This window comes from Anser anser (genome assembly GCF_964211835.1).
Source record: "Anser anser genome assembly, chromosome: 24".
NCBI classification, from domain to species: Eukaryota; Metazoa; Chordata; class Aves; order Anseriformes; family Anatidae; genus Anser; species Anser anser.
In genome coordinates, this window is record NC_139745.1 from 483,012 (window position 1) to 506,277 (window position 23,266).

The 23,266-nt window shown below is 41.8% G+C and overlaps 1 protein-coding gene across 3 annotated transcripts in view; it reads left to right on the forward strand.

Annotated features, from left to right (window-relative positions):
* The window catches only part of RLF (RLF zinc finger), a 51,990-nt gene that overhangs the window by 18,397 nt on the left and 10,327 nt on the right, over positions 1–23,266 (forward strand). For 2 of the 3 annotated variants that reach the window (XM_083810158.1, XM_083810159.1), the window contains 3 exons: positions 7,936–8,068; positions 12,458–12,660; positions 19,131–19,267. In XM_083810158.1, coding sequence (XP_083666284.1) covers positions 7,936–8,068; positions 12,458–12,660; positions 19,131–19,267 — 473 coding nt within the window. Of the gene's footprint in view, positions 1–7,935; positions 8,073–12,457; positions 12,661–19,130; positions 19,268–23,266 lie in introns of those variants that run through there. The other variant, XM_083810160.1, reaches the window with a different exon arrangement.

Sequence of the window (23,266 nt, forward strand, 5' to 3'; positions counted from 1 at the left end):
AGCGGGTGATACTGGTAGTAGGGTGATGGTTGGACCAGATGACCTTGAAGGTCTCTTCCAGCCTTTATGATTCTGTTTTGCATTGTTTGCTCTAAGGGCTCACTGCCCATTGATCGTACAGACCCTAAAGGCCAGTTGTGCCAAACTGGAATCTATCCAGGTGGTCAGCAGCTTCTACTGATGCTTGGTTCTGTGCGAGGTGCAACACCTGCATTTGTCTGTGTGGAACTTTATGAAGTCCCTGTCGGCTTGTTCCTGCAGCCTGTCAGAGGTCCTTCTCAATGGCTGCCCTGTCTTCCACTATGCCAGCTGTTCTCCAAGTTCCAAGTGAGCTGTGGACTAACTGAGACCATGCTCTGTCAGTTATTCAGAACATGAGTAAAGATGTGTCAGTCCAGTGTTCTGAGTCACATTGTTGACTTTCTGGAAACCGCATTCAGCCACATGGAGAATCTGCTCCGTGGTCTTGCTGGGGATGGTGCTTATGTTGACTGGCCTGTAGTTCTCCAGGGTATACTTCTTGATCTTGGAAAATGAGTGTGGTGGGGTTTGTTTGTTTTTTTGTTGTTTTTTTTTTTTTTTGATGCACCAGGAACCTTCCCCCAGTGGTCATGACTTTTCAGAGGTAGTACTGGTCTTGCAGTGACATCAGTGAGCTCCATCAGCACCCTCAGATTTGCCTTGATCAATGCTATGGACATATGAGAAACAATTTAGGGCATACATATCTCCTCCTTGTGTTGCTTCATGCCCCCCAGATCTCTGACATGGTATTTAGGGGACCAGGAAGGCCAGAGTGCAGACCTTAACAGTAAAATCTGAGGCGAAGTTATCAAGTACCCCAGCCTTTTCAGCATCCTTTGTCATTTGATGCCCTGTTCTACTGATGTGGTCTCACATTTTCTTTGGCCTTCGTTTTGCTTTCAGTCTTACATTTTCCTCAACAAAGTGAAGAAAACGAGCTGAATGCTTGTGCCCTTCAATGTAGCCCCCAGAGTCCTGTATTTACTTTTGGTGCGCAGTGTCATTGGTGTGCATACATACAATCAGCAAGTAATGATAGTCTGAGGACAAGTCTTGGCAGCATCTCTGCAATATCCCAGATCCAAGCCAGTGTCAAGCATCAAACCTTACAAGACACAGTCTGACAGCTGAAGGTGGCCGGTGCTTAGATGGGATTTTAACAGTGGTAGCTGATTACTGTTAACTTGCTTTTTCTTCCTCCTTTCCTAATTTGCCTGTTACATTAAAGAGTGATTATAGGTGGAAAGTCTGTTTATTTAAAGGGTCGTGGGGATATTGTTGCTTTATATGATGACTGCAGATTAGGGAAGAAGATTAGCCTAGCTCTGGAGTACAATGAATCTAAAGACGTAACTTGTGAAAAATCAGATTTTTTCTTAAAGAATAACAATGCTTGTCCTGGTTTCAGTTAGGACAGAGTTAATTTTCCTCCTAGTAGCTGGTAGGGTGCTATGTTTTGGATTAGGATGAGAAGAGCGCTGAGAACATGCTGATGTTTTAATTGTTGCAGAGCAGTGCTTACACCAGGCCAAGGACTTTTCAGCTTCTCGCTCTGTCCTGCCAGCGAGCAGGCTAGGGGTGCAGCAGGAGCTGGGGGGGACAGACCCAGGACAGCTGACCCAAACCGTCCAAAGGAGTATTCCATACCATCTGGCGTCATGCTGAACAATATATAGGGGTGGCTGGCCGGGGTGGGGGGGGCCGGCTGCTCGGGGATAGGCTGGGCATCGGTCCGTGGGTGGTGAGCAATTGCATTGTGCATCACTTGTTTCATACACATTAGTAGTAGTAGTACTATTATCATAATTATTATTATTATTTTCCTGTCTTAATAAACTGTCTTTATCTCAAGTCACAGGCTTCACTTTCCCGTTTCTCTCCCCCATCCCAGAGAGGGAGTGGGGAGGGTGAGTGAACAGCTGTGTGGTGCTTAGCTGCCACCCAGGTTAAACCACAGCAGTGTTTTCTGCCTGAAATGAGTAACATTGCTCAAAACTATTGTTTGAGGCTAGTTGGCTACGTCTTTGTTGTACTCACAGAGTAAACTGTTCTTAATTGTAGTCTGTAGTTAGGAATATGGATCAGTATAAACTTAATACTGGACACAGACTTTAGTGTTGAAGGAATGGAATACTTGTTTATTCTGTGCTCTATTAGTATGCTATGTTATGCTTTGAGTAGGTGTAGATAATTAGGGAGTAGGTGGAAGGAAGCCTGTGTTAGCTCTGTTTCACTTTAATTTGGGTTTTATTAAGTAGCATATCTGGTAGTATAGGTTCATGGTCATTAGAAGTCCTTTAAGAAGAAACTTCTGAGCCTATTAATTATGACAGCTGTGAATCAACATAAATGAAACCTCACTGTGAGAATGTAATTTTCTGCTCTCAGTCACTTATTGGGAATAAGGTTCCCTCCTTGGTACATGGGTACATTGCTCACGAGTTAAAATTTGGGGTTTCCTGTTCAGAGGTTTACGGAATACAGTTTGTTGCAGTGTTAGAAAGGAAAGTAAGAACATTAAACTTGGTCTGAAAATAGCATCTGATACTAGGGACTCTGCTGAACATCAATATCTACTGTATTAATGGGTATCTAACCATGAAATGCAAAGATGCCTTTTACTCTGTATGCCTAATGGTAAAGTCTTGTGTATTTTCATAGCAGATTTACTTTGTTATAGAAGATAACTCAGTAACTTGAAGAATGCATCTTGTATGTTACAATGTAGAAAGAAGTTCATTGTGTCTTGACAACCCGTGACACAAGGCTCCTTGGTTACTCCAGTATTCTGAGTGGTCCTAGTGTTAGCACAGTTTAATTCTGGAATCTGGAGAGGTGTAAGAGTAGAGAAGGAAGAGTTGAAGGAAAATAAAGACTCTATTAATAATCTGTAATAATCACAATTGTGATAAATAGATACTATATATTACAATTATAATTATTAATTATTAATAGAAGTGATAATACCTGTTAGTTCAGAACATGGAACTAATTCCAGTATAGACAGAGAATACAACAGGGTATTAGAAGGAAACCTGAGGTTAATAATAGCATTGTACATAAGCCTATAGGACCTGATGACATGGCATCCTAGGGCATGAGGGAACTGGCTGATGTAGTTGCCAAGCCTCTCTCCATCATACTTGAAAAGTCTTGGCAGTCAGGTAAAGTCCACAGTGACTGGAAGAAGGGAAACATCACTCCAGTTTTTAAAATATGATAGAAAGGAAGAGCAGGAACTGCAGACAGGCCTCACCTGTGTGCCTGGGAAGATCACGGAATAGATCATCCTTGAAGCTATGTTAAAGCATATGGAAGACAAGGAGGTTATTCAGACAGCCAACCAGTTATTCAGACAACCAAGGGCAAATCTGAACAATCTACTGGTATTCTGTGGTTCAATAACTACATTGGTGGACAAGGGAAAAGCAACCGATGCATTTACCTGGAATTCTGTAAGGCCTTTGATATGGTCCCATACAGCAGCATCCTTGTCTCTCAACTGGAGAAGTATGGATTTGAGAATTGGGCTATTTGATGGATACGGAATTAGCTGGATGGCTGCATCCAGAGAATTGCAGTCAATGTCTCAATGTTCACATGGAGATCAGTGATATCAGTGGTATCTCTCAGGGGTATGTATTAGGACTGGTACTTATTAGCATCTTTACTGATGCCATACTCAGTGGGATTGAGTGCACCCTCAGCAAGTTTGCAGATGACACCAAGCTGAGTGGTGACACGGCGGAAGGGATGCCATCCAGGATGCCATCCAGAGGGACCCACACGAGCTTGAAAAGTGAGCTCCCATGAACGTCATGAAGCGAGGGGAAACCTAGTTACTAAGGATGAGGAAAAGGCTGAGGTGCTTAATGCCGCCTTTGCCTCAGTCTTTAGCGGCAATACCGGTTGTTCTCCGGACACCCAGTGCCCTGAGCTGGTGGAAGGGGATGGGGAGCTCGATGTGGCCTTCGCTATCCATGAGGAAATGGTTGGCGACCTGCTACGGAGCTTGGATGTGCGCAAGTCGATGGGGCCGGATGGGATCCACCCGAGGGTACTGAGAGAACTGGCGGAGGAGCTGGCCGAGCCGCTTTCCATCATTTATCGGCAGTCCTGGCTATCGGGGGAGGTCCCGGTTGACTGGCGGCTAGCCAATGTGACGCCTATCTATAAGAAGGGCCGCAGGGCAGACCCGGGGAACTATAGGCCTGTCAGTTTGACCTCAGTGCCGGGGAAGCTCATGGAGCAGATTATCTTGAGGGTCATCACGCGGCACTTGCAGGGCAAGCAGGCGATCAGGCCCAGTCAGCATGGGTTTATGAAAGGCAGGTCCTGCTTGACGAACCTGATCTCCTTCTATGACCAAGTGACGCGCTTGGTGGATGAGGGAAAGGCTGTGGACGTGGTCTACCTTGACCTCAGTAAGGCTTTTGACACCGTTCCCCACAACATTCTCCTCAAGAAACTGGCTGCTCGGGGCTTGGACTGGCGTACGCTTCGCTGGGTTAGAAACTGGCTGGATGGCCGGGCCCAGAGAGTTGTGGTGAATGGAGTCAAATCTGGTTGGAGGCCGGTCACTAGTGGAGTCCCCCAGGGCTCGGTACTGGGGCCGGTCCTCTTTAATATCTTTATTGATGATCTGGATGAGGGCGTCCAGTGCACCCTCAGTAAGTTTGCAGATGACACCAAGCTAAGTGCGTGTGTCGATCTGCTCGAGGGCAGGAAGGCTCTGCAGGAGGATCTGGATAGGCTGGAGCGATGGGCTGAGGTCAACTGCATGAAGTTCAACAAGGCCAAGTGCCGGGTCCTGCACCTGGGCTGCAACAACCCCAAGCAGAGCTACAGGCTGGGAGATGAGTGGCTGGAAAGCTGCCTGGCTGAGAAGGACCTGGGAGTATTGGTGGATAGTCGGCTGAATATGAGCCAGCAGTGTGCTCAGGTGGCCAAGAAGGCCAACGGCATCCTGGCCTGTATAAGAAGCAGTGTGGCCAGCAGGTCGAGGGAAGTGATTGTGCCCCTGTACTCGGCTCTGGTGAGGCCGCACCTCGAGTACTGTGTTCAGTTTTGGGCCCCTCGCTACAGGAAGGACATGGACGTGCTCGAGCGAGTCCAGAGAAGGGCGACCAAGCTTGTGAGGGGTCTGGAGAACAAGTCTTACGAGGAGCGGCTGAGGGAGCTGGGGTTGTTCAGCCTGGAGAAGAGGAGGCTCAGGGGCGACCTCATCGCTCTCTACAGTTACCTGAAAGGAGGCTGTAGAGAGGTGGGGGTTGGTCTATTCTCCCACGTGCCTGGTGACAGGACGAGGGGGAATGGGCTAAAGTTGCGACAGGGGAGTTTTAGGTTGGATGTTAGGAAGTACTTCTTTACCGAAAGGGTTATTAAGCATTGGAACGGGCTGCCCAGGGAGGTGGTGGAGTCACCATCCCTGGAGGTCTTTAAAAGACGTTTAGATGTAGAGCTTAGGGACATGGTTTAGTGGAGTACTTAGTGTTAGGTCGGAGGTTGGACTCGATGATCTTGAGGTCTCTTCCAACCTAGAAAAATCTGTGAATCTGTGAAAAGTTCAACAAGGCCAAGTGCAAGGTGCTGCACGTGGGCCAGGGCGATCCCAAACATCAGTAAATCCTGGTGAATAAATGGATTGAGATCAGCCCTGTGGAGAAGAACTTGGGGATGCTGGAGGAGGAGAAATTGGATGTGAGCCTGTTAGTTGGTGCAGAAAGCCAAGCATATCCTGGGCTGTACAAAAAGTAGTGGGACCAGCAGGTCCAGAGGGGGATAATTGGCTCCCTATTCTACCCTTGTGATATCCCACCTGGAGTACTGCGTCCAGCTGTGGGATGCCCAGCACAAGAAAAATGCGAATGTTAGATCAGGTCCAGAGGAGGGCCCCAAGGCTGATCAGATGGCTGGAGCATCTATTCTGCAAAGAGAGGCTGAGAGAGCTGGGGTTGGTCAGCCTGGAGAAAAGAAGGCTCTGGGGAGACCTTACAGTGGCCTTCTGGTAAGTGGGGCTTCTATGAAGCTGAAGAGGCAGCATTTACAAGAGCCTGTAGTGATAGGCTAAGTAGTAATAGTTTTAAACGAAAAGAGGGTAGATTTAGATTAGATATTCAGAAGAAGTTCTTTGTTGAGGTTGGTGAGGCACTGGAACTGAAGTTATGGATGCCCTGTCCATGGGAGTATTCGAGGTCGGGTTGGATGGGGCTTTGAGCAGCTTATTCTTGAGGAGGGTGTTCCTACCCATGTCAGGTGGGAGGATTGGACTTTAAAGGTCCCTTCCAACTCAAACTATTCTACGATTGTATGATTAGAAGTACTGCCAACTTTAAACACAGCTTGTTAGAACCAATGGACATTGTCATGTATCAAATGCTCTCTCAAATTTAAAACACGGTGTGAAGGAACGCTTTTACTACATGTGTAGTCACAAATTGACTACAGATAGTTAGGTAGCTTCAGTTTTGTCAGTTCTGGGGAGATTTTGCTCAGTGATACTGTTACTTCTTCAGCGCAAGTCAACAGCGTATCAGTTTTCCTGGTAGAAACATTAAATGCAGGAGTTCATTTCCAGTTGCTTTTCTTCTGTGTTGACACTATAGCCTTCTTTTCCCATGTTATTTCTATTATTCTTCCCTCAGATTTCCAGAATTAAAAATGGTAGGGCTTGATTTCCCTGAGGATAGTGCAATGCAAACAGGTTTCATGGATGAACCTCTCTGTTGGAGACCTGTTCAGTGTGCTGTGTCTCTGAGTCAGTTTTCACAGCATCAAAACTGTCAGGATTGGAAATACTTGGATCTTGATTTGCAAATGTGCTATGCATGGATTAGTTTTCAGGGGAATGGTGTGTCTGTATAAAGTAGAAATGAGTATTCATCTTGATTAAAGAAGTTATTCATGATCCACTTTGGTCAGGATTGTGAGTGTTGTACAGCAGTCTCTGCTGTTTATGTTGTGCTCTGCTTTCTGTTTAAGTTCCCTGAGTTTTCTCACATGCGTAACCACCAGGAAATCTGCATCTTCTTACGACCCCTCATCTGCCTCACCCTTTTGGCAGATGAGAGTCCTTTCTGAGCCCCTCCTAGTGCACACTGTTCCCCCCTTAAAGATGATTTTTCCGTCTCATTTTCCTCAGACTAGTGAGTGACAGTTGAATGCTGGCAGCTCCCCCTTCCTCTGCATTGAATTTTAGGACGATTTTTAATCACTGCTTCACTGTCCATCCAAATCAAATCAGCTAAAATTTGTATGCTGCTCTCTCAGAACCCTTCTTCTGCAAGAAGGTGCAAACACTTGATGGCACTGGACTGCCCTATCAGAGGGTACTGATTAGAAGAACGTAACTGTGAATTTGGACTTTGTACCAAACAGCATGCTTTAGTATCTCTCAAAGAAATGACCATCTTATCTCACTAGTGTTAACAGTAAATATAGTCTGAGACTCGCAATGTTTTTTATTCATTTTGAGAAGCAATTAGTCTTAATTCCAATTTCTCAGTTGGCATTACATGCTTTATTATAAAACCCTTCGTCTTTTATGCAAAAAAAAAATATTTAAAAGTTAGAAAGTAGTGGTAGATTTAAAAATGAGGAAATTGCTACATGCATGCATGAAGAAACATGAAAATTGCAAAAGTTACAACTGCAGAACAGTTGTTTTTTTGAGCTGTCATTACAGCTGAGTTTCAGTATATGGAAATTGGGAGGCTTTATTGTAGCATTAGAGAAGCATATATGAAAAAGGATGTGTTGTGAAGACGCCAATGCAAGCATGTCAGAACAGTAATGACTTAGAAGAATAGTGTAAAATTAAATTATGTCCTAGTATTTTATTATATTTTAATAAAAATTACATTAAAGTAATGTTTAGCAAAGACTTCTAATGATTTATTTTTCATGTTGTAGGATTCACATGATGCTTTACTGGAATTTGGGAATAACAACCTCCAAATACTGGTGGATATCACAAGGGAAGGAGTGTGGAAAAATCCAGTTCTTCTTAAAATTCTATCCCAGCAACCAGTAGAAACAGAGGAAGGTAAGCATACGATTTTAGAGATAAGATGGGGTTATTAAGAGAGAACTTGGTGCAATTTTGATGAGGAAACTGATTAAAAGTCAGAAGGGAGTTGCAGTTTAAATTGCTTCGTGCGGTAGTATTCATAGGCTGCTAAATAATACTTATGATTGAAACTGTCTCACTAGTACACTGAATCCTCTCTAACATATCTCCACCTGGGCTATACCACAAATAATTTAGTCCATTTTTTAAAAGAAGCATTTCTTTTTTCATTATTAAAAAAAAAGGGGGGGGGGATTTTTGCTCCCTAAGGTGCTTTGTTCTGCATAGCTGTGATTTTGAATGATTTCCTGAGTGGTTCACAGGAAGGAGTAGTTAATGTCCACATCTTTCAAAGGTAAAGAAGATGCAAGTAAAGTGTGCATTTGAAGGGGAGACATGAGTTTAAAGGTTACCTTTTATTAAGTTTTGGGCTGGGAAGCTGATTGCGTTTAGACTATCGATATAATATCTTGAATCAAAAAAAATGAGGTCAAGAAAAAATAATTTTTAGTGTAATTTCATGTAACTTTTTAATGTCTTCTCTTAAACTCTATATTTTTACTCACTGAATTTTTTCCTACCTATTAGTGGTTTCGAGTACTTGCAGGTATTTCTTCTAGTTGTTCCATTAACAGTACATGAGACCACAGTTTATCTTGGTGATATTCTAAATTAAATTAAAAATAACAAAGAGGGGGACAAGCTTAAAATATTTTCCTTAAAATTAAGGCACCATAAGCAAGGATTTTAAGTCAAGCTTTCTTCCACAGCAGAATCCTTCTTCTTGGCTTTGGGTAGCCTCTCTTTGAGTTGTACTATCTTTGCTAGTCTTCACTTAAAGTATAGCAGAAGCACTCAAACTCCAAAGACTAGTTAATCCCATCTCTAACATGTTTTGGGGAGAATTATCTACCACTAATATCCTGCTTTGGAGCTTTTCATTACTAGTATTTTTAGGACATCCAGTTGCTGCTTTTAGTGGATTTCTGCTCAGACTTGCATTTCAAAATTTGTTCCTCTTACTGAAAATAATTACATCCTGAAAATCTTCAACTGTTTTGTTCAACAAGCTTTACCTGTGGGAAGCCAAGATCTGTTCTGGTGGACTAATGTGAATTCACGTGCTTCTGTGTGGACTCCTTTATAGATTTAATTGCATCTTATACATGTGACTGATTTTATCAATGGCTTCCACACTTCATTCCTTTGCAAGAGTACCTTGTTACTTCCTGTGATGTGGTTCAGACTACCTCTTGTCTTCAACAATAATAGCGTAGTTCAGTCCTTTGTCTTTTAATTTGGGACAGAGCTTCTGCAGACAAGGAATTGATTGATTGACACATCTGTGACCATGTTGAATTGGGCTGGGTGTAGGTCCCTGTTTCTGAGAAAATGCAGCAACCTGGAATTTATTGATTCCATTGAGTTCTTTATTTAGTACATATTTGTCTATTTAGCTGGAGCTGAATATGTGCCCAGAAGAGGTGCTCTCATTTGAGTTTCTTTCATGTGATGCAAGCAGAGGCAACAGGACATTGGAGCTATTCTGGAAATTCTGTAGCTGCTCAGATGCATTTTCACACAGTCTAGAGTAGATGCAGACATGCTTAAACAATCTGAATATGACTTTTGAATCATTTGTTAGACCAGTCTATCAAAGCAAGATTTCTCAAGTAAAACGTAAGGTTAAAGAGGTGGCGGTCAGAACTGCCATCTAAAAGGCCGGTTCTAAGAACCCAAATATCTACCTAAAATGTCTCTTCTCACTAAGTGTCCTTCTTCTGTGGTGATCTTGAAAACCTTATTTGTGGGTGGTTGGGTTTTGCTTTGTTGTTGTTGTTGTTTTGTTGTTGTTGGGGGGGAGGGGGGTTGCTTGCTTGCTTTTGGAATATCTTAGAGTCAAGAAAAGTGTCATCTTTGTGGCCTGTTACACACAACGTAGCTTTTTAGACATATCTGAAAGATCTTTCTACAGGCTTTTCAAACTTGTCATCTTTGCATCCAAACAAGATATTTCAGATACTGAGTGCTTTCAACAGACGATACGTGTAACAGTAAGTAGCAATAGAGCTTGTGTGAAAGGATAAGCACTGAAAAGGCAACGAGTGCTGTGTGAGATCTCTCCTGTTCCTGCTGTTCTAGTTTGCAGCAAATATACAAAACTGGTAGATGAAAGAAGTAATGTTATTATTAGTAATGGAACTGAGAAAATAGTGACTAAGAGAGGGAATAGGGATGTTTAATAACTACAGGTATAATAGAGTAATACTGCGGTACTTAAATTATGTAGTTCTGTGCCCTTATGTTATGGAGGAGACAGGGGTTTTAGTTTAGTTGGTTTTGTTCCTGTTAGCCTTTTAGAGTATAAGCATATTGAACAGGTGCTGCAAAGTTGCAGGTTTTCTTGGAGAGTGTATAACTCTGGGAAAGACAACATAGGCCATAGGATTCTCCAGAAATTGTAACCAAATATTCAATAACATTTTAAAACAATTCCAGGTAATATATATATGTCATGAATCATAGAGCTCTAAAATCTTATGGAAAAAAAAAAGAGAACTAGATTTGAAGGCATACATAGACTTTACTTTTCATCAGGGAGATGAATGTGTCAGATTTGTATACCCAACACAGTGGAGCAAGACAAAATGAAAATTTAAAGAAATCTTGCTGTATGTGCCAATAAATTATGGTGATGAAAATCTTTATTTTTCATCTATTAGACTGTGCTGTTAACATATCTGGTATATCTTTTCATCATCAGACGAGTGTAATTCAGTGACTTCCAGTGTTAATGCTGAAATGATCCATGAAGTTTTACCACACCATGCTTCATAGAATCTTGTCAGTTGTTTTTCACTTTGATTTCTTCCTTCAGTCCCTTTTCTCTGCTTTAGGAGGTCAGATTCTGCTGTAATAGACTTCCTGGAAGTCAAATGATGTCTAAGCTGGAATTATTCTTCTTGCCTTGTATAGGACACGATCAGAGCATAGATTAAACAATTATAAATTACCTAGGTATCTGCTGGATTACTTTAATCCATTTTTACCTTCAGAATCATCATCAGGTAAACACCTGTAGCTGTAATACAAGATGGAAATCACCGATCAGTTACCAAGTTTTTCTTCCTTCATTTAATTCTGTCACTCCTTTGATCTGTTTGATGTTCTTTTATGGAAACTTAGTCTTTTCTGACTGCTGCCTTACATTTGATAGAGATAGTAGGAATGAAAATACACTTCTTACAGGCCACAACAGGAATGACAGGCGTATTGAGTAAAGGTACAGAAAGAGTTCTAGTACAGTGGTTTTTCAGTTGCTTTTAACCATTTTATCCTTTAGTGCAACAGCAGTTTCACAGAATATCTTTTGAAGTGCTGTAAATGGATGCTACTTCAATCATCTAAAATTAAATTTATTTAAATACATTTGATATTTAAGATCTCTGTGATTACATGCAGTGTAAGAACACATCGACTCCTTTCTCTTAATTTTCAAGGGTCTTTTGAAATATATACATATCTGGAGACTATCAAGCTACCTTTGTATTAGATGTTTTTAAAGCTGGGAATAGCCCATAGCTGTTGAGAATCATACTATTTCTTCAGCTAAGGCAAAGTACATCTTAAGTACCTGGAAAGATTCAAACTACATGGTGAGGTTTTCAATCAGATGTCTTGAACTAATATAAAAATGGCTTTAATTCCTAACTCAGCTTTTTTTTGGTTTTAAACTTGATTAAATAAATTTTGCTAACCAATTACAAAAATAATTGAATTTTTAATATGGAATTAGCTCACAGTCTCTTGTAATAATTAGTTGTTCGGTTGATCTAGAGTATAAGCCTAGCGTGTCTCAGATACTGTTTTTCAAAAGTACCATAAAAATATTTTCTCTCTGAAATTCATTCTGCATATTTTGGCAATGTGTTTAACAGATTAGGTGGAAAAATCTTTGGCTGAAATATTTTTCTTACTTTTGTCTTGTAATATGAAGCTACAATTAACAGTTGAAGATGCTGAATCTCAGCTAGACTAGTGGTATCTTGTTCAAAATACAATATAGTCTGATCAGTGTCCTTCCGTCACTGCCATGGCATAATTCTGTATTGCCTTAATGGATGCAATCATTTGATGTGATTTCCATCCCCCATTTTCTATATCCCAGCATTCTCTCCCTACTCATTTGTTCTGAATGTGTGTGGGAAAATATACTGCATTTATTGCTGTCACTTTTTATCACACCTAGTGTTTTCTAAGAAAGCTTATACAAATTTGTACTAAAGTGTGAATGCAGTGAGACAGTTTCAGTTAAGTGTTAGCTTTGAGAATATACCATTTAACAACTTTTTTTTCTTTTCATAGCTAATAAATTGATTACACGAGAAGGGCCTTCCTTTCTGCAGATGCGAATAAAACATTTGATGAAGTCAAACTGCATCCCACAAGCTACTTTCTTGTCAAAATTGTGTGCAGATTCTCCAGAAATTGCAAATGTTTCATCTTTTCGCCAAGCCTACATCACATGTGTGTGTTCTATGCTGCCTAATGAAGACTCCATTAAGGAGGTTAGTAAATCCATAGTCCCTATTTTAGAATTTTGTTCTTTAACTTCAGTTCTCTGTATTGCAGAAATAAAGTGTTGCAATGGAGTTGCAAAAGATAAAATGATCTATTAGAGACTGCAGTAGTAAAGAACATTTGTATTAACTGCTAGTGTAGTTATGTATTGTGTTGCTTGCCTTCGAGGTTAGATGTATTCGAAGTCTTAAAATAAATCTTGTAACTTCAGTTCCCCTTGTAAGCAAAATACAAATATAAAGCTGTCCTTTCTGACTCCTACCACTAAATTGTGTCTCTAAGTACCACATCCAGCCTTTTCTTAAAACACCTTGTTGTGGTTTAACCCAGCCAGCAGCTAAGCACCACACAGCCATTCGCTCACCCTCCCTCTCTGGGATGGGGGAGAGAATCAGAAAAAAATGAAAGCCTGTCAGTTGAGATAAAGACAGTTTATTAGGACAGAAAAGAAAGGAAAATAATAATGATAGTACTACTAATAGTAACGTGTACAAAACAAGTGATGCACAATGAAGTTGCTTACCACCCACTGACCGATGCCCAACCTATTCCCAAGCAGCCAGCCCCCCCATATTAATTGTTCAGCATGACGCCAGATGGTATGGAATACCCCTTTGGCCAGTTTGGGTCAGCTGTCCTGGGTCCATCCCCCCTCCCAGCTCTTGCTGCACCCCCAGCCTGCATCTTGGCAGGACAAAGTGAGAAGCTGTAAAGTCCTTGGCTTAGTGCTTAGTGTAAGCACTGCTCTGCAACAATTAAAACATCAGTGTGTTATCATCACTCTTCTCATCCTAATCCCAAGCACAGCACCCTACCAGCTACTAGGAGGAAAATTAACTATCCTAGCCAAAACCAGGACACACCCCCAGGACAGTGACACTACTACCTCCCTGGGCATCCTGTTCTAATGCCTAACCACTCTTTCTGAGAAGAAATTTCTCCTTATATCCAAACTGAACACAGCTGGCACAACTTGAGGCCATTCCCTCTTGTTCTAAAATTATCTCCCCCTAACATAATTTCCCTCTTATCCCTTTATTAATGTTATGTGATATTAAAAAAAGAAAAAAAAGGTAGAAGGCTTAGGTTAGTGGGAGGATGTTTTTTATGATGACATAGGTATTGAAATATCCTTGTAACGTTAAAACTTCTTCAAACTAAAATGACGTGGTAGACAAAGTCAAGACATGGTTGTATGTTCCATATCACAGAATGTTAGGGACTGGAAGGGACCTTGAAAGGTCATCTAGTCCAGTCCCCCTGCCAGAGCAGGAACACCTATTTCAAGTCACACAGGAAGTCGTCCAGGTGGGTTTTCAATGTCTAGAGAAGGAAACTCCACAACCCCCCTGGACAGTCTGTTCCACTGTTCTGTCACCCTTACTGTAAAAAAAAAAAAAAAAAAGTTCTGTCTCCTATTTAAGCGGAACCTCCTATGTTCCAGCTTGCACCCGTTGCCCCTTGTCCTATCATTAGATATCACCAAGAACATCCTGGCTCCATCCTCCTGACACTCCCCCTTTACTTTTTTTTGAATATTAATAAGGTCACCCCTTAGTCTCCTCTTCTCCAGGCTAAAGAGACCCAGCTACCTCAGCCTTTCCTCGTAAGGGAGATGCTCCCCTCCCTTAATCATCCTTGTGGCTCTGCGCTGGACTCTCTCAAGCAGTTAACCTGTCCTTCTTGAACTAAGGGGCCCAGAACTGGACACAATATTCCAGATGTGGTCTTACTAGGGCAGAGTAGAGGGGGAGGCGAACCTCTCTTGACCTACTAACCACACTCCTTATGATACACCCCAGATGCCATTGGCCTTCTTGGCCATAAGGGCACAGTGCTGGCTCATGGTCAACCCACTGTCCACCAGGACCCCCAGGTCCCTTTCCCCTATGCTGCTCTCTGACAGGTCAGTCCCCAACCTATACTGGTACCTGTTCTTGCCCAGATGCAGGACTCTACACTTGCCGTTGTTATATTTCATTAAACTTCTCCCCGCCCAACTCCCCAGCCTGTCTGGATCTTGCTGGATGACAGCACAGCTTTCCAGCGTGTCAGCCACTCTCAGTTTGGTGTCATCAGCAAACTTGTTGACAGCGCACTCTATTCCTTTATCCAAGTCATTGATGAATATATTGAAATATATATTAATATATATCAATATATTGAATATATGTAGGATTATTGGACTAGATGATGTTTGAAGGTCCCTTCCAATCCCTAACATTGTGTTAGAATAGTATTGGTCCCAGTACTGACCCCTGAGGAACTCCGCTAGATACAGGCTTCCAAGTAGACTCCGTCCCACTGACCACAACTGTCTTCTTTCCACCAGCCAGTTCACAGTCCACCTCACTACCCGATCATCCGGACCCCACTTCCTTAGTTTAGCTGCGAGGATGCTGTGGGAGATGGTGTCAAATGTTTCACTGAAATGATGGTAGACCACATCCACTGCTTTTCCATCATCTATCTACCTGGCTGTGTCTTCATAAAAGGCTATCAGGTTGTTCAAACATGATTTTCCCCTTGGTAAAGCCATGGTGACTGCCCCTCATGACCCTTTTATCCTTGATATGACTGGAGACAACGCCAAGGATAAGTTGTTCCATCACCTTTCCAGGGATGGAGGTGAGGCTGTCCTGTCTGCAGTTACTCGGGTCCTCCTTCTTACCCTTTTTGAAGACTGGAGTGACATTTGCTTTCCTCCAGTCCTCAGGCACCTCTCCCGATGCCTTACCAAAGACGACGGAGAATGGCCTAGCACTGACTTCCACTAGCTCCCTCAGCACCTGCGGGTGCATCCCATCAGGACCCATGGATTTATGGATGTCCAGATTGCTTAATTGCTCTTAACCCAGTTCTCATCAACCAAGGCAAACTCCTCCTTTATCCTGACTTCCTCTGGGGCCTCAGGGATATGGGGCTCCTCAGGACAGCCTATGGCATTATAGACAGAGACAAAGAAGGCATTCAGTGACTCTGCCTTCTCTTTACCTTCTCTTTATCTTCTGTCAACAGGGCACCCACCTCATTAATCAGTGGGCCTACATTGCCTCTAGTGTTAGTTTTATCCACAATGTATTTGAAGAAGCCCTTTCTGTTGTCCTTGACCCCTCTTGCAAAGTTTAATTCTAAGGAGGCCTTAGCTTTCCTCATTGCCTCCCTACGTCCTCTGACAACAGTCTTATATTCCTCCCAAGTGGCCAGCCCTTCCTTCCATGATCTGTAGACTCTCCTCTTCCACTTGAGTTTGCCCAGCAGTTCCCTGTTTAATCATGCAGGTCTCCTAGCTCCGTTTCTTGACTTCATACCTGTTGGGATGCTCTGATCTTGGGCTTGGAAGAAGCAGTCCTTGAGTGCCAACCAACTGTCTTGGGCCCCTTTACCTTCAAGTACCCTGTCCCATGGGATTTCCCCTGGCAATTGCTTGAAAAGGCCAAAGTTGGCCCTACTGAAGTCCAGTGTTGCGATTCTGCTTGGTATTCTGTTCCTGCCACATGAGATCCTGAACTCCACCATCTCATGGTCGCTGCAACCAGGGCTGCCCTCAGCCTTCACCACTTCAACAGCCCTTCCCTGTTGGTGAGGACAAGATCCAGTAGCTCTCCTCTCCTAGTTGGCACATCCACCACGTGCATCAGGAAGTTACCATCAGTACACTGAAGGAACCTCCTGGACTGCAGCTGGCTGGCTGAGTAGGCCTTCCAGCAAATAACAGGGTAGTTGAAATCCCCCCTGATAACCAGGGCCTGTGATTGTGAGGCTGCTATCAGCTGCTTGTAGAAGGCCTTGTCACCTTCCTCATCCTGATCTTGACACCCACAACAGTATCCCCCATGCCAGCCTGCCTGTTAATTCTCACTCACAGACTCTCAACTCGCTCCTCATCTGCCCCTGGACAGTACTCAATACAATCTAGTTGCTCTCTCACATAAAGAGCAACTCCGCCACCTCGCCTTGCTAGCCTGTCTTTCCTGAGCAGGACATACCCATCCCTGACCGCATTCCAGCCATGTGAGCTGTCCCACCATGTCTCTGTAACTGCCACCAGATCATAATCTCCTGACCTAACACTGATTTCTAACTCCTCCTGCTTATTCCCTGTGCTGCATGCATTGGTGTACAGGCACTTCGGGGAGTGAGCTGAGCTTGCCAATTTCACCCTAGGAGGGTGGGAGGCATCCCAGTCTTCATGAATACTAGAGCGCTGCTGCCCCACCGGTGGAAGCCCAGCTACAACTCCATCCCCCTTCAAATCTAGTTTAAAGTTCTCCAAATACAGTAACTTTGAGGAGTAGCCTGGCATCCTTCTTGACAACAGAATGCAGGGAGAATGACAGCATTTTTCAAAAAATCTTAATATAAAATACTTTGTTGTTGTTCTTTCTGTAGTCTGAGCTTTTATTCAGCTGTCAGTTCGTTTGGGTTTCTGATGGAATAACAAGTGCAGTTCAGAACTTGATGTTTAATATATACGTTTTCACTTAGGTGTCTGATTTGTCACTTAGTGTTTGACTGCATGCTGTGGGTTGATTTCTAGTTGTGCATTTAGAATTTTTTGTTGTAAATATTATTGTTAAAATCTGACGGTCTAAAACCACCTGGATTATTGACAAAGTTTGAAATACACAAGAGTTGAAAGCAAATTGCCTGTCTGCTACCTCAATGTTTGAGATCCTGAATATGAGTGAGTTTTGCCAAAAAGAATCACGTTTCTAGGTGGGAAGGAGCGAATCCAATATGCTGTGTGACTGCAGGCTGCTGGAGTTGGTGATAGAGCTGTTCCTTTTGGTCCAGCTCACTGTGGAGGAACTGACAGCGTAAGATAAGCGCCAAATCTCGTTTTAGTGTGAGCCTGAGCTAGGAGTAACTGATGACTATTAAAAATGTGTTTTCTGGTGTACTGTAGCCTAATAAACAATAAGTAGGTTTTAAGTTTGTAGCTTTAAAAGTGGCACTGTGTTGTTCAAACTGCCTAAGTTGAGTGATTATTTATTTATGGGCTTTTTAGAAACTGAGCATAGTCTCTCTCAAGTGATGCATGTTCAAGCAGGTCACAGACTGTCATGCCATCTTCACATTTGTCAGGGCAACCTATCCTATATTTGCACGCACTGCCAATTTCTGTTTTTCTAAAAGTGAAGACCTGGAAGATCATTTTTGTATCAGAACACTGCAACCTTTTGGCATTATTTAAGAATGTTTGCTGTGATACTGCGTGATACAATGGCAGTATATAATTATGGAAATTATCTGAGACAAAAGTTGGGGTCATATAACTTTTTCCTAATTTGCATTACAAAGTATGCTGATTGAATTTGTGATTTCTAAAGAATAAGAATAACTAAGTGAAGTCACAAAAGAAGACTATGAGAAAATTGGAGTTATCCAATTGAGACACGTTCAGTGACTTTCCAAATGAGCTGAAAATGTGTGCCTGTAAGCACCTAACAAATACGATAGCATAAAAAGGGTACTGCTTGCAGAGATGAGAATTAAGGAGCTGCATTAATATAATCCCATACATCTCAAGGTACGTAGTATATAACAGTTCTCTACAACAGATGTGACAGTGCTGATCAAAGACTAGAGCTGTATTTTTTTTCTTCAAGTCCTTTTTTCTGCCCTACAGGGCTACTCAGAGTTTTGAATTAAATCTTTTTCTTGGCATTCCTACTGGAAGGAGGAGCAGGGGTTTGGTGTTACAATAAGGCGAGAGTCTGCAGTTTGCAATGTTTTGGTTTGTTTTTTTTTTTCTTTATTTTTTTCCACTTGCTCTGTAATTGCAGTTTTAGCAATCTAGGAGATGGCATTGTTTTTAGCCCTTCAGTTAAGTGTACATTTGAACAATACAACAAGAACTAAGCAAGGAGCAGTTTTCTGTAGCACTCCCAAGTTTAGGGCTTGAATGTAGGACAGAAAATAAAAGGTAGGTTTGGGACTGTGGCTTGGTTAAAGAGAGGCTTGACTGAGAGAAGAGATTGACTCTTTGAATAGGAGCATCTGTAAATCCAGAACTTCAATGGGCTTTTCTCTCTCTAAACACTTACATTTTTAACATCGTGTTTTGGAATATGATTGTTCAGAATTAATGGTTATGGGCCAAGAGGGCAAGAGACTTGCTTTTTCAGATCTCTTGACCTTCTTAGACCTGGGTTTTAATTGTCAGGAGGAAAACAGAAATGCTTTCAAATGCAGAGAAGTTGGGAGTTTTAGGTAAAGTGTTGCCTTTACATAAATATTTTGCTGAACTGTCCAAAATGGAAGATGGTCCTGAAGAAAAGTAAAGGATAAGAACTAACTTTTTGTACTGTTCCATAGCTGAAAGATGTGGTGTGAACTCTGTATTAAACGGAGACAGTGTTTTGTTCGTTTGTGAGACTACTTCCTTTGATACAGTAAACATGCATTTCTTCTGTAAACATGTTCAGAAGTGCCTCTTCTACTTTTTTTTCAGATTGCGAAGGTGGATTGCAAAGAAGTACTAGACATCATATGTAATCTGGAATCTGAGGGACAAGAAAACACTGCGTTTATTCTTTGTACAACATATCTTACTCATCAGCTTCAAACAGCAAATGTGTATTGTTCTTGGTAAGTAGTAAATATTACTGACTCTTTTAATTTAACTGTTCTTTTCTTCACTGCTTACTGGCTTTCATGCAAAATAATTGAGCTGGTCAAGTAAAAAAATATGTAGTGAAATGAATGTAAATTTATTTGAGAAGTACATCAGACTGAAATGCTTTCTAGATAACTTATGACAATGTAAATAGCTCATCTTTAGCCTTGTTAAGTCATAGTTGCAGGAAGAGAGCAGTTTGTCACCAAATGGCTATCAGACAAAAGTAATGTCAAAATTGTTCAAAAATAAAACAGCACTTGTATTGTTGGCATTGGCAGTATTGTTTTGACAATGTAGTATCTCTGTAAGTAATGCTGGAACAGCGCTGTCTGGATTAATATTACACGCACAAACTTTGTGGTTCCACAAAGCATGTTGTAATTCAGTTCCATTCTTCACTCTTGAATAAACTCGTAGGAGTTTGATGCTTTTTTTCACTTCTTCCACAGAGAGATAAGTAGTAGGAATTGAGAGTCTAAAACTTCTCTACTCCCTTAAACTGTCTAGAGATACAAAACATTTTTGCATCTATTTCAGCAGTGACAAGCTGGTAGAATCAAGTAGGGATGCTGTTTTCTGCCCCTTATAAAATGGTTTTTTAGTTGTGGCTTCTGAAGAATGGCTAAATATGTTTTTCGCCTGATTAAATTATAATCTGGATAAAGTCTTATATTGTCAAACACCTCAAATGTATCTTGGATATCTGAATTCAGTCAGCCGTGGTATTGTTCATTCACTCATTTCATGTTTTAGAACTATTAAGAAAAGTTTACATAGCACTTAAGTGTCAGTGGGAACAACTGTTTGTTCAGCCTGCTCCAATCATCTCTACAATAAAGGTAAGAGATATTGACATGTTATTTCTGCGTCAGGCCAGAAATATCCGTTTAAGCAAAAATCGTACCTTGAAGAGAAAAATGGGTTATTGGAAAACCCAAAAGAGCAGAGAATCTACCACACTTAGGAGCTCTAAAGGCTGACTGGTTTTTGCTACTTAAATGTGTCATTAGAGATGGCTAGAACAGGGAGCATGCCCAAAGGACGTTGTCATGATTCTCATTAAGCCAGCAGAGATACAAGGCTGAAATCCATCACATGATCGATATGTTTTTCAAATAAACAAAATGAACATTCTTTGGACAATAGAACATTTCACTTGAGAGTTACTAAACAGTTCTATCTAAAAGCTGCATCCCTAGGAGCAGATGAAGACTCCAACTTCAGGTATAGCTGAGACTTGTAAACCCTTGCTACTGGAGAATAGACTTCAATGATGTACTGTTTAGAATAACATCTCTTCTTTGTGACAACACTGGGTAGTTTTTGCTTGCAGTACCAAGTCTAAGCTGTAAATAGCTAGAACTTGAATGAAACTTTTGGGTCCCCTAATTCTAACATACACTTCCTCTTGACTAACAAGTCAGGAGAGAACGCTGCAGACTTCTCACCTCCTTGCCAGTCAGGCCCATGATGGCCCCGACTAAAGATAAGTCTACAGCTGTAACATATGTACATACTTCGACATCAGCTTTAAAATGGGTTAGTCTAAGTGACAAGCAGTAAGTCATGAAGTTACAAATATAAGCACAGTCTAGCCACACAAGTACGTTCCTACTTACAGAAGGTGTTAGGCAGCTTGCCTTACTTGTGGTGAGGTCATAGCACTATGTCTTCACTGGTGATAGTAGTTGTTGAAAGAAAGGTGTTCTTACATCCATCCATTCCACAACTGCCACTCTGCTGCTGACTGAACATAATCCTCATGTTCCAGTTCCACCCACCCTTCTTCAGTGACCAGACCGGAGAATGGAAGTCTTCTGTCTAATACTGAAATTGTGCAAGGGTATACATTCAAACTCAGTGTATGTAGTACTCTGCGTACAACAGAATTGCGCACAACTGATGCAGTCCATACCCATTAAAGAGAAAAGCTTCCAGGTTGCTGGAGCCAAGAGTGAAGAAGCCCACCTTCTGATGGACTTGTGTCTTTTGAAAGTGGTGTAATGATTCTTGATCATCACGTTACTTTGACCTGTAGGTTGTACCTCTAAGCCCCTTTCAAAGTATGGTTGCATAAAAATACAGATGCTTTGCTGGTGTGTACTTCTGTTGGATGGAGGGGCCTTTTGTATTGGTCCCCACTCTGTTCCCTTGTAGCAGATGCAGATCTAGTGATTATTTAGACATAACATAGATGACTTCAACTTGCTGATATGGCAGAAAACTTCTAATTTCGATTACTACTTTTCTGTCAGATCAGGCAGCTGAACTGATTAGGGGTCAGATGACACATTACAGTTGTAGTGGATATTATGGCTCACAAACATGAGGAGGCCCTAGCTCTATACAGACTCTGGTGTGCACCAGAATCATTGCAGAGCTGATCTGAATCAGTGTCCTGGAACAGAGATAAGGTAATGTTGCTTTCTAATCATTAGTAAATCGAATGAGCACAGTCAAAAGCACGACAAATATCAGAGCTGTCTGGAAGGATAGCATATGTTGTATGATGCTGCTGTGATATGCATATTTAGTCTAACTCTACAGCTCAAACTAATGTGGGGGAATGACTTAGTAGAGTTTGCTTCCCGGGCATTATATAGGCTCATGCATAGTAAAAAGATGCACTTAAAAATACTTGGTAAAAACAAATACATAAGCCCAGATACTCTTTTCTGTGACCAGCAGCTGTTTTCAGGGGGCAGCAATTGCTCAAGTAACTCACTTCAGAGAAGGTCCTGTCTGGTTGAAAAAACAGAGTGTAGTTGAAAGGTTATTTAACTCTGTGATGCCTAATCCACTGATGATTGGGACTCATACTTTTTCTATCACTGTCATTAATACCATGTGTATTTTCATTGTTAACGGTAAAATGTAATTTTTTGTCACATGTATTTAATCATAATTGTGCATGATGGTGTTTCAAGTCAATAAAGAATCTAAGTTTTGATCAGTTTTCATAGAATACTTCTAGTGCATTATGTAATTTGATAGGACAGAACTGAGTGTTGGTACCTAAAACATTTAAGAGATCTTTGAGAGGGGAACGGGAAATAAGGAGAGCAAAGACCCTTTGATACAACATAGTTTTTGTTTCAGTGTTCCCTTTGTGTTGTTGTAGATTCAGTTCAACAGATAAGCCCTACTGTATGTTCTTGAAAATGTCCCACTCATCTGTAGGAAATCTTGAAATAAAATTGTTTCCTGCAGAATTTTCTGGAGCACTTCTTGATTTTACAAAGCAACGGCGCATTGAAATATTTCTGCTGCTCTCTAGCTGGACTTGCGCTGACGCTGTAAGGCTGCTGTCGAACAAAATCCTGCTTGCTGCCAGCCACCCATTCCCATTGTCTTTATCCATATCTTGCTTTATGCAGTGTGAGGGTGAACCAGTTTAAGTGATCCAGATTGGCAGCATTCTGGTTTAGACAGAGGAAAAAAAGGATGTGCTGACAGCTGTGAACAGCAGGGGGGAAGTGAGATTACTTTTGAGGGTCTATTATTGTGGATGATGACACAGTGGATGAAGAAGGAGCTTTGGTGCTGTACTCAGGCTAGTCCTAACAATTTGCTGTTGCCAGAAAGTGGAAGAGGAATTTATCCCATACTGTGGTGCTAGCTGTACAAGCCTGCCTCTTCTGTTGATTTGGTTCTGGGTCTATCTGACCTGTACTGAGCACATTCATCTAACCTAGCAGTAAGATTAAACCAGCCCAAGCTGTTTATACGTTTTTATGCGTTTTACGCATTAGCGCTGGATTGACTTACCATGTTGCTAGGCAAGTACCAGCAAAGAGGTACAAGCCTGGTGGTTCTGAAAGTGGAATACTGCTCAAATGTGTTCAGTTAAAACCTTATTCTCTCAAGAAATGGGAAAATCAGCTTTCCTTCCTCACCCTTCCCTCTTCAGTGCTCTGGCACCTGCCTATGGCACAGTGCTAATTCTGCACCCCAGCGCAAGCCTTTGT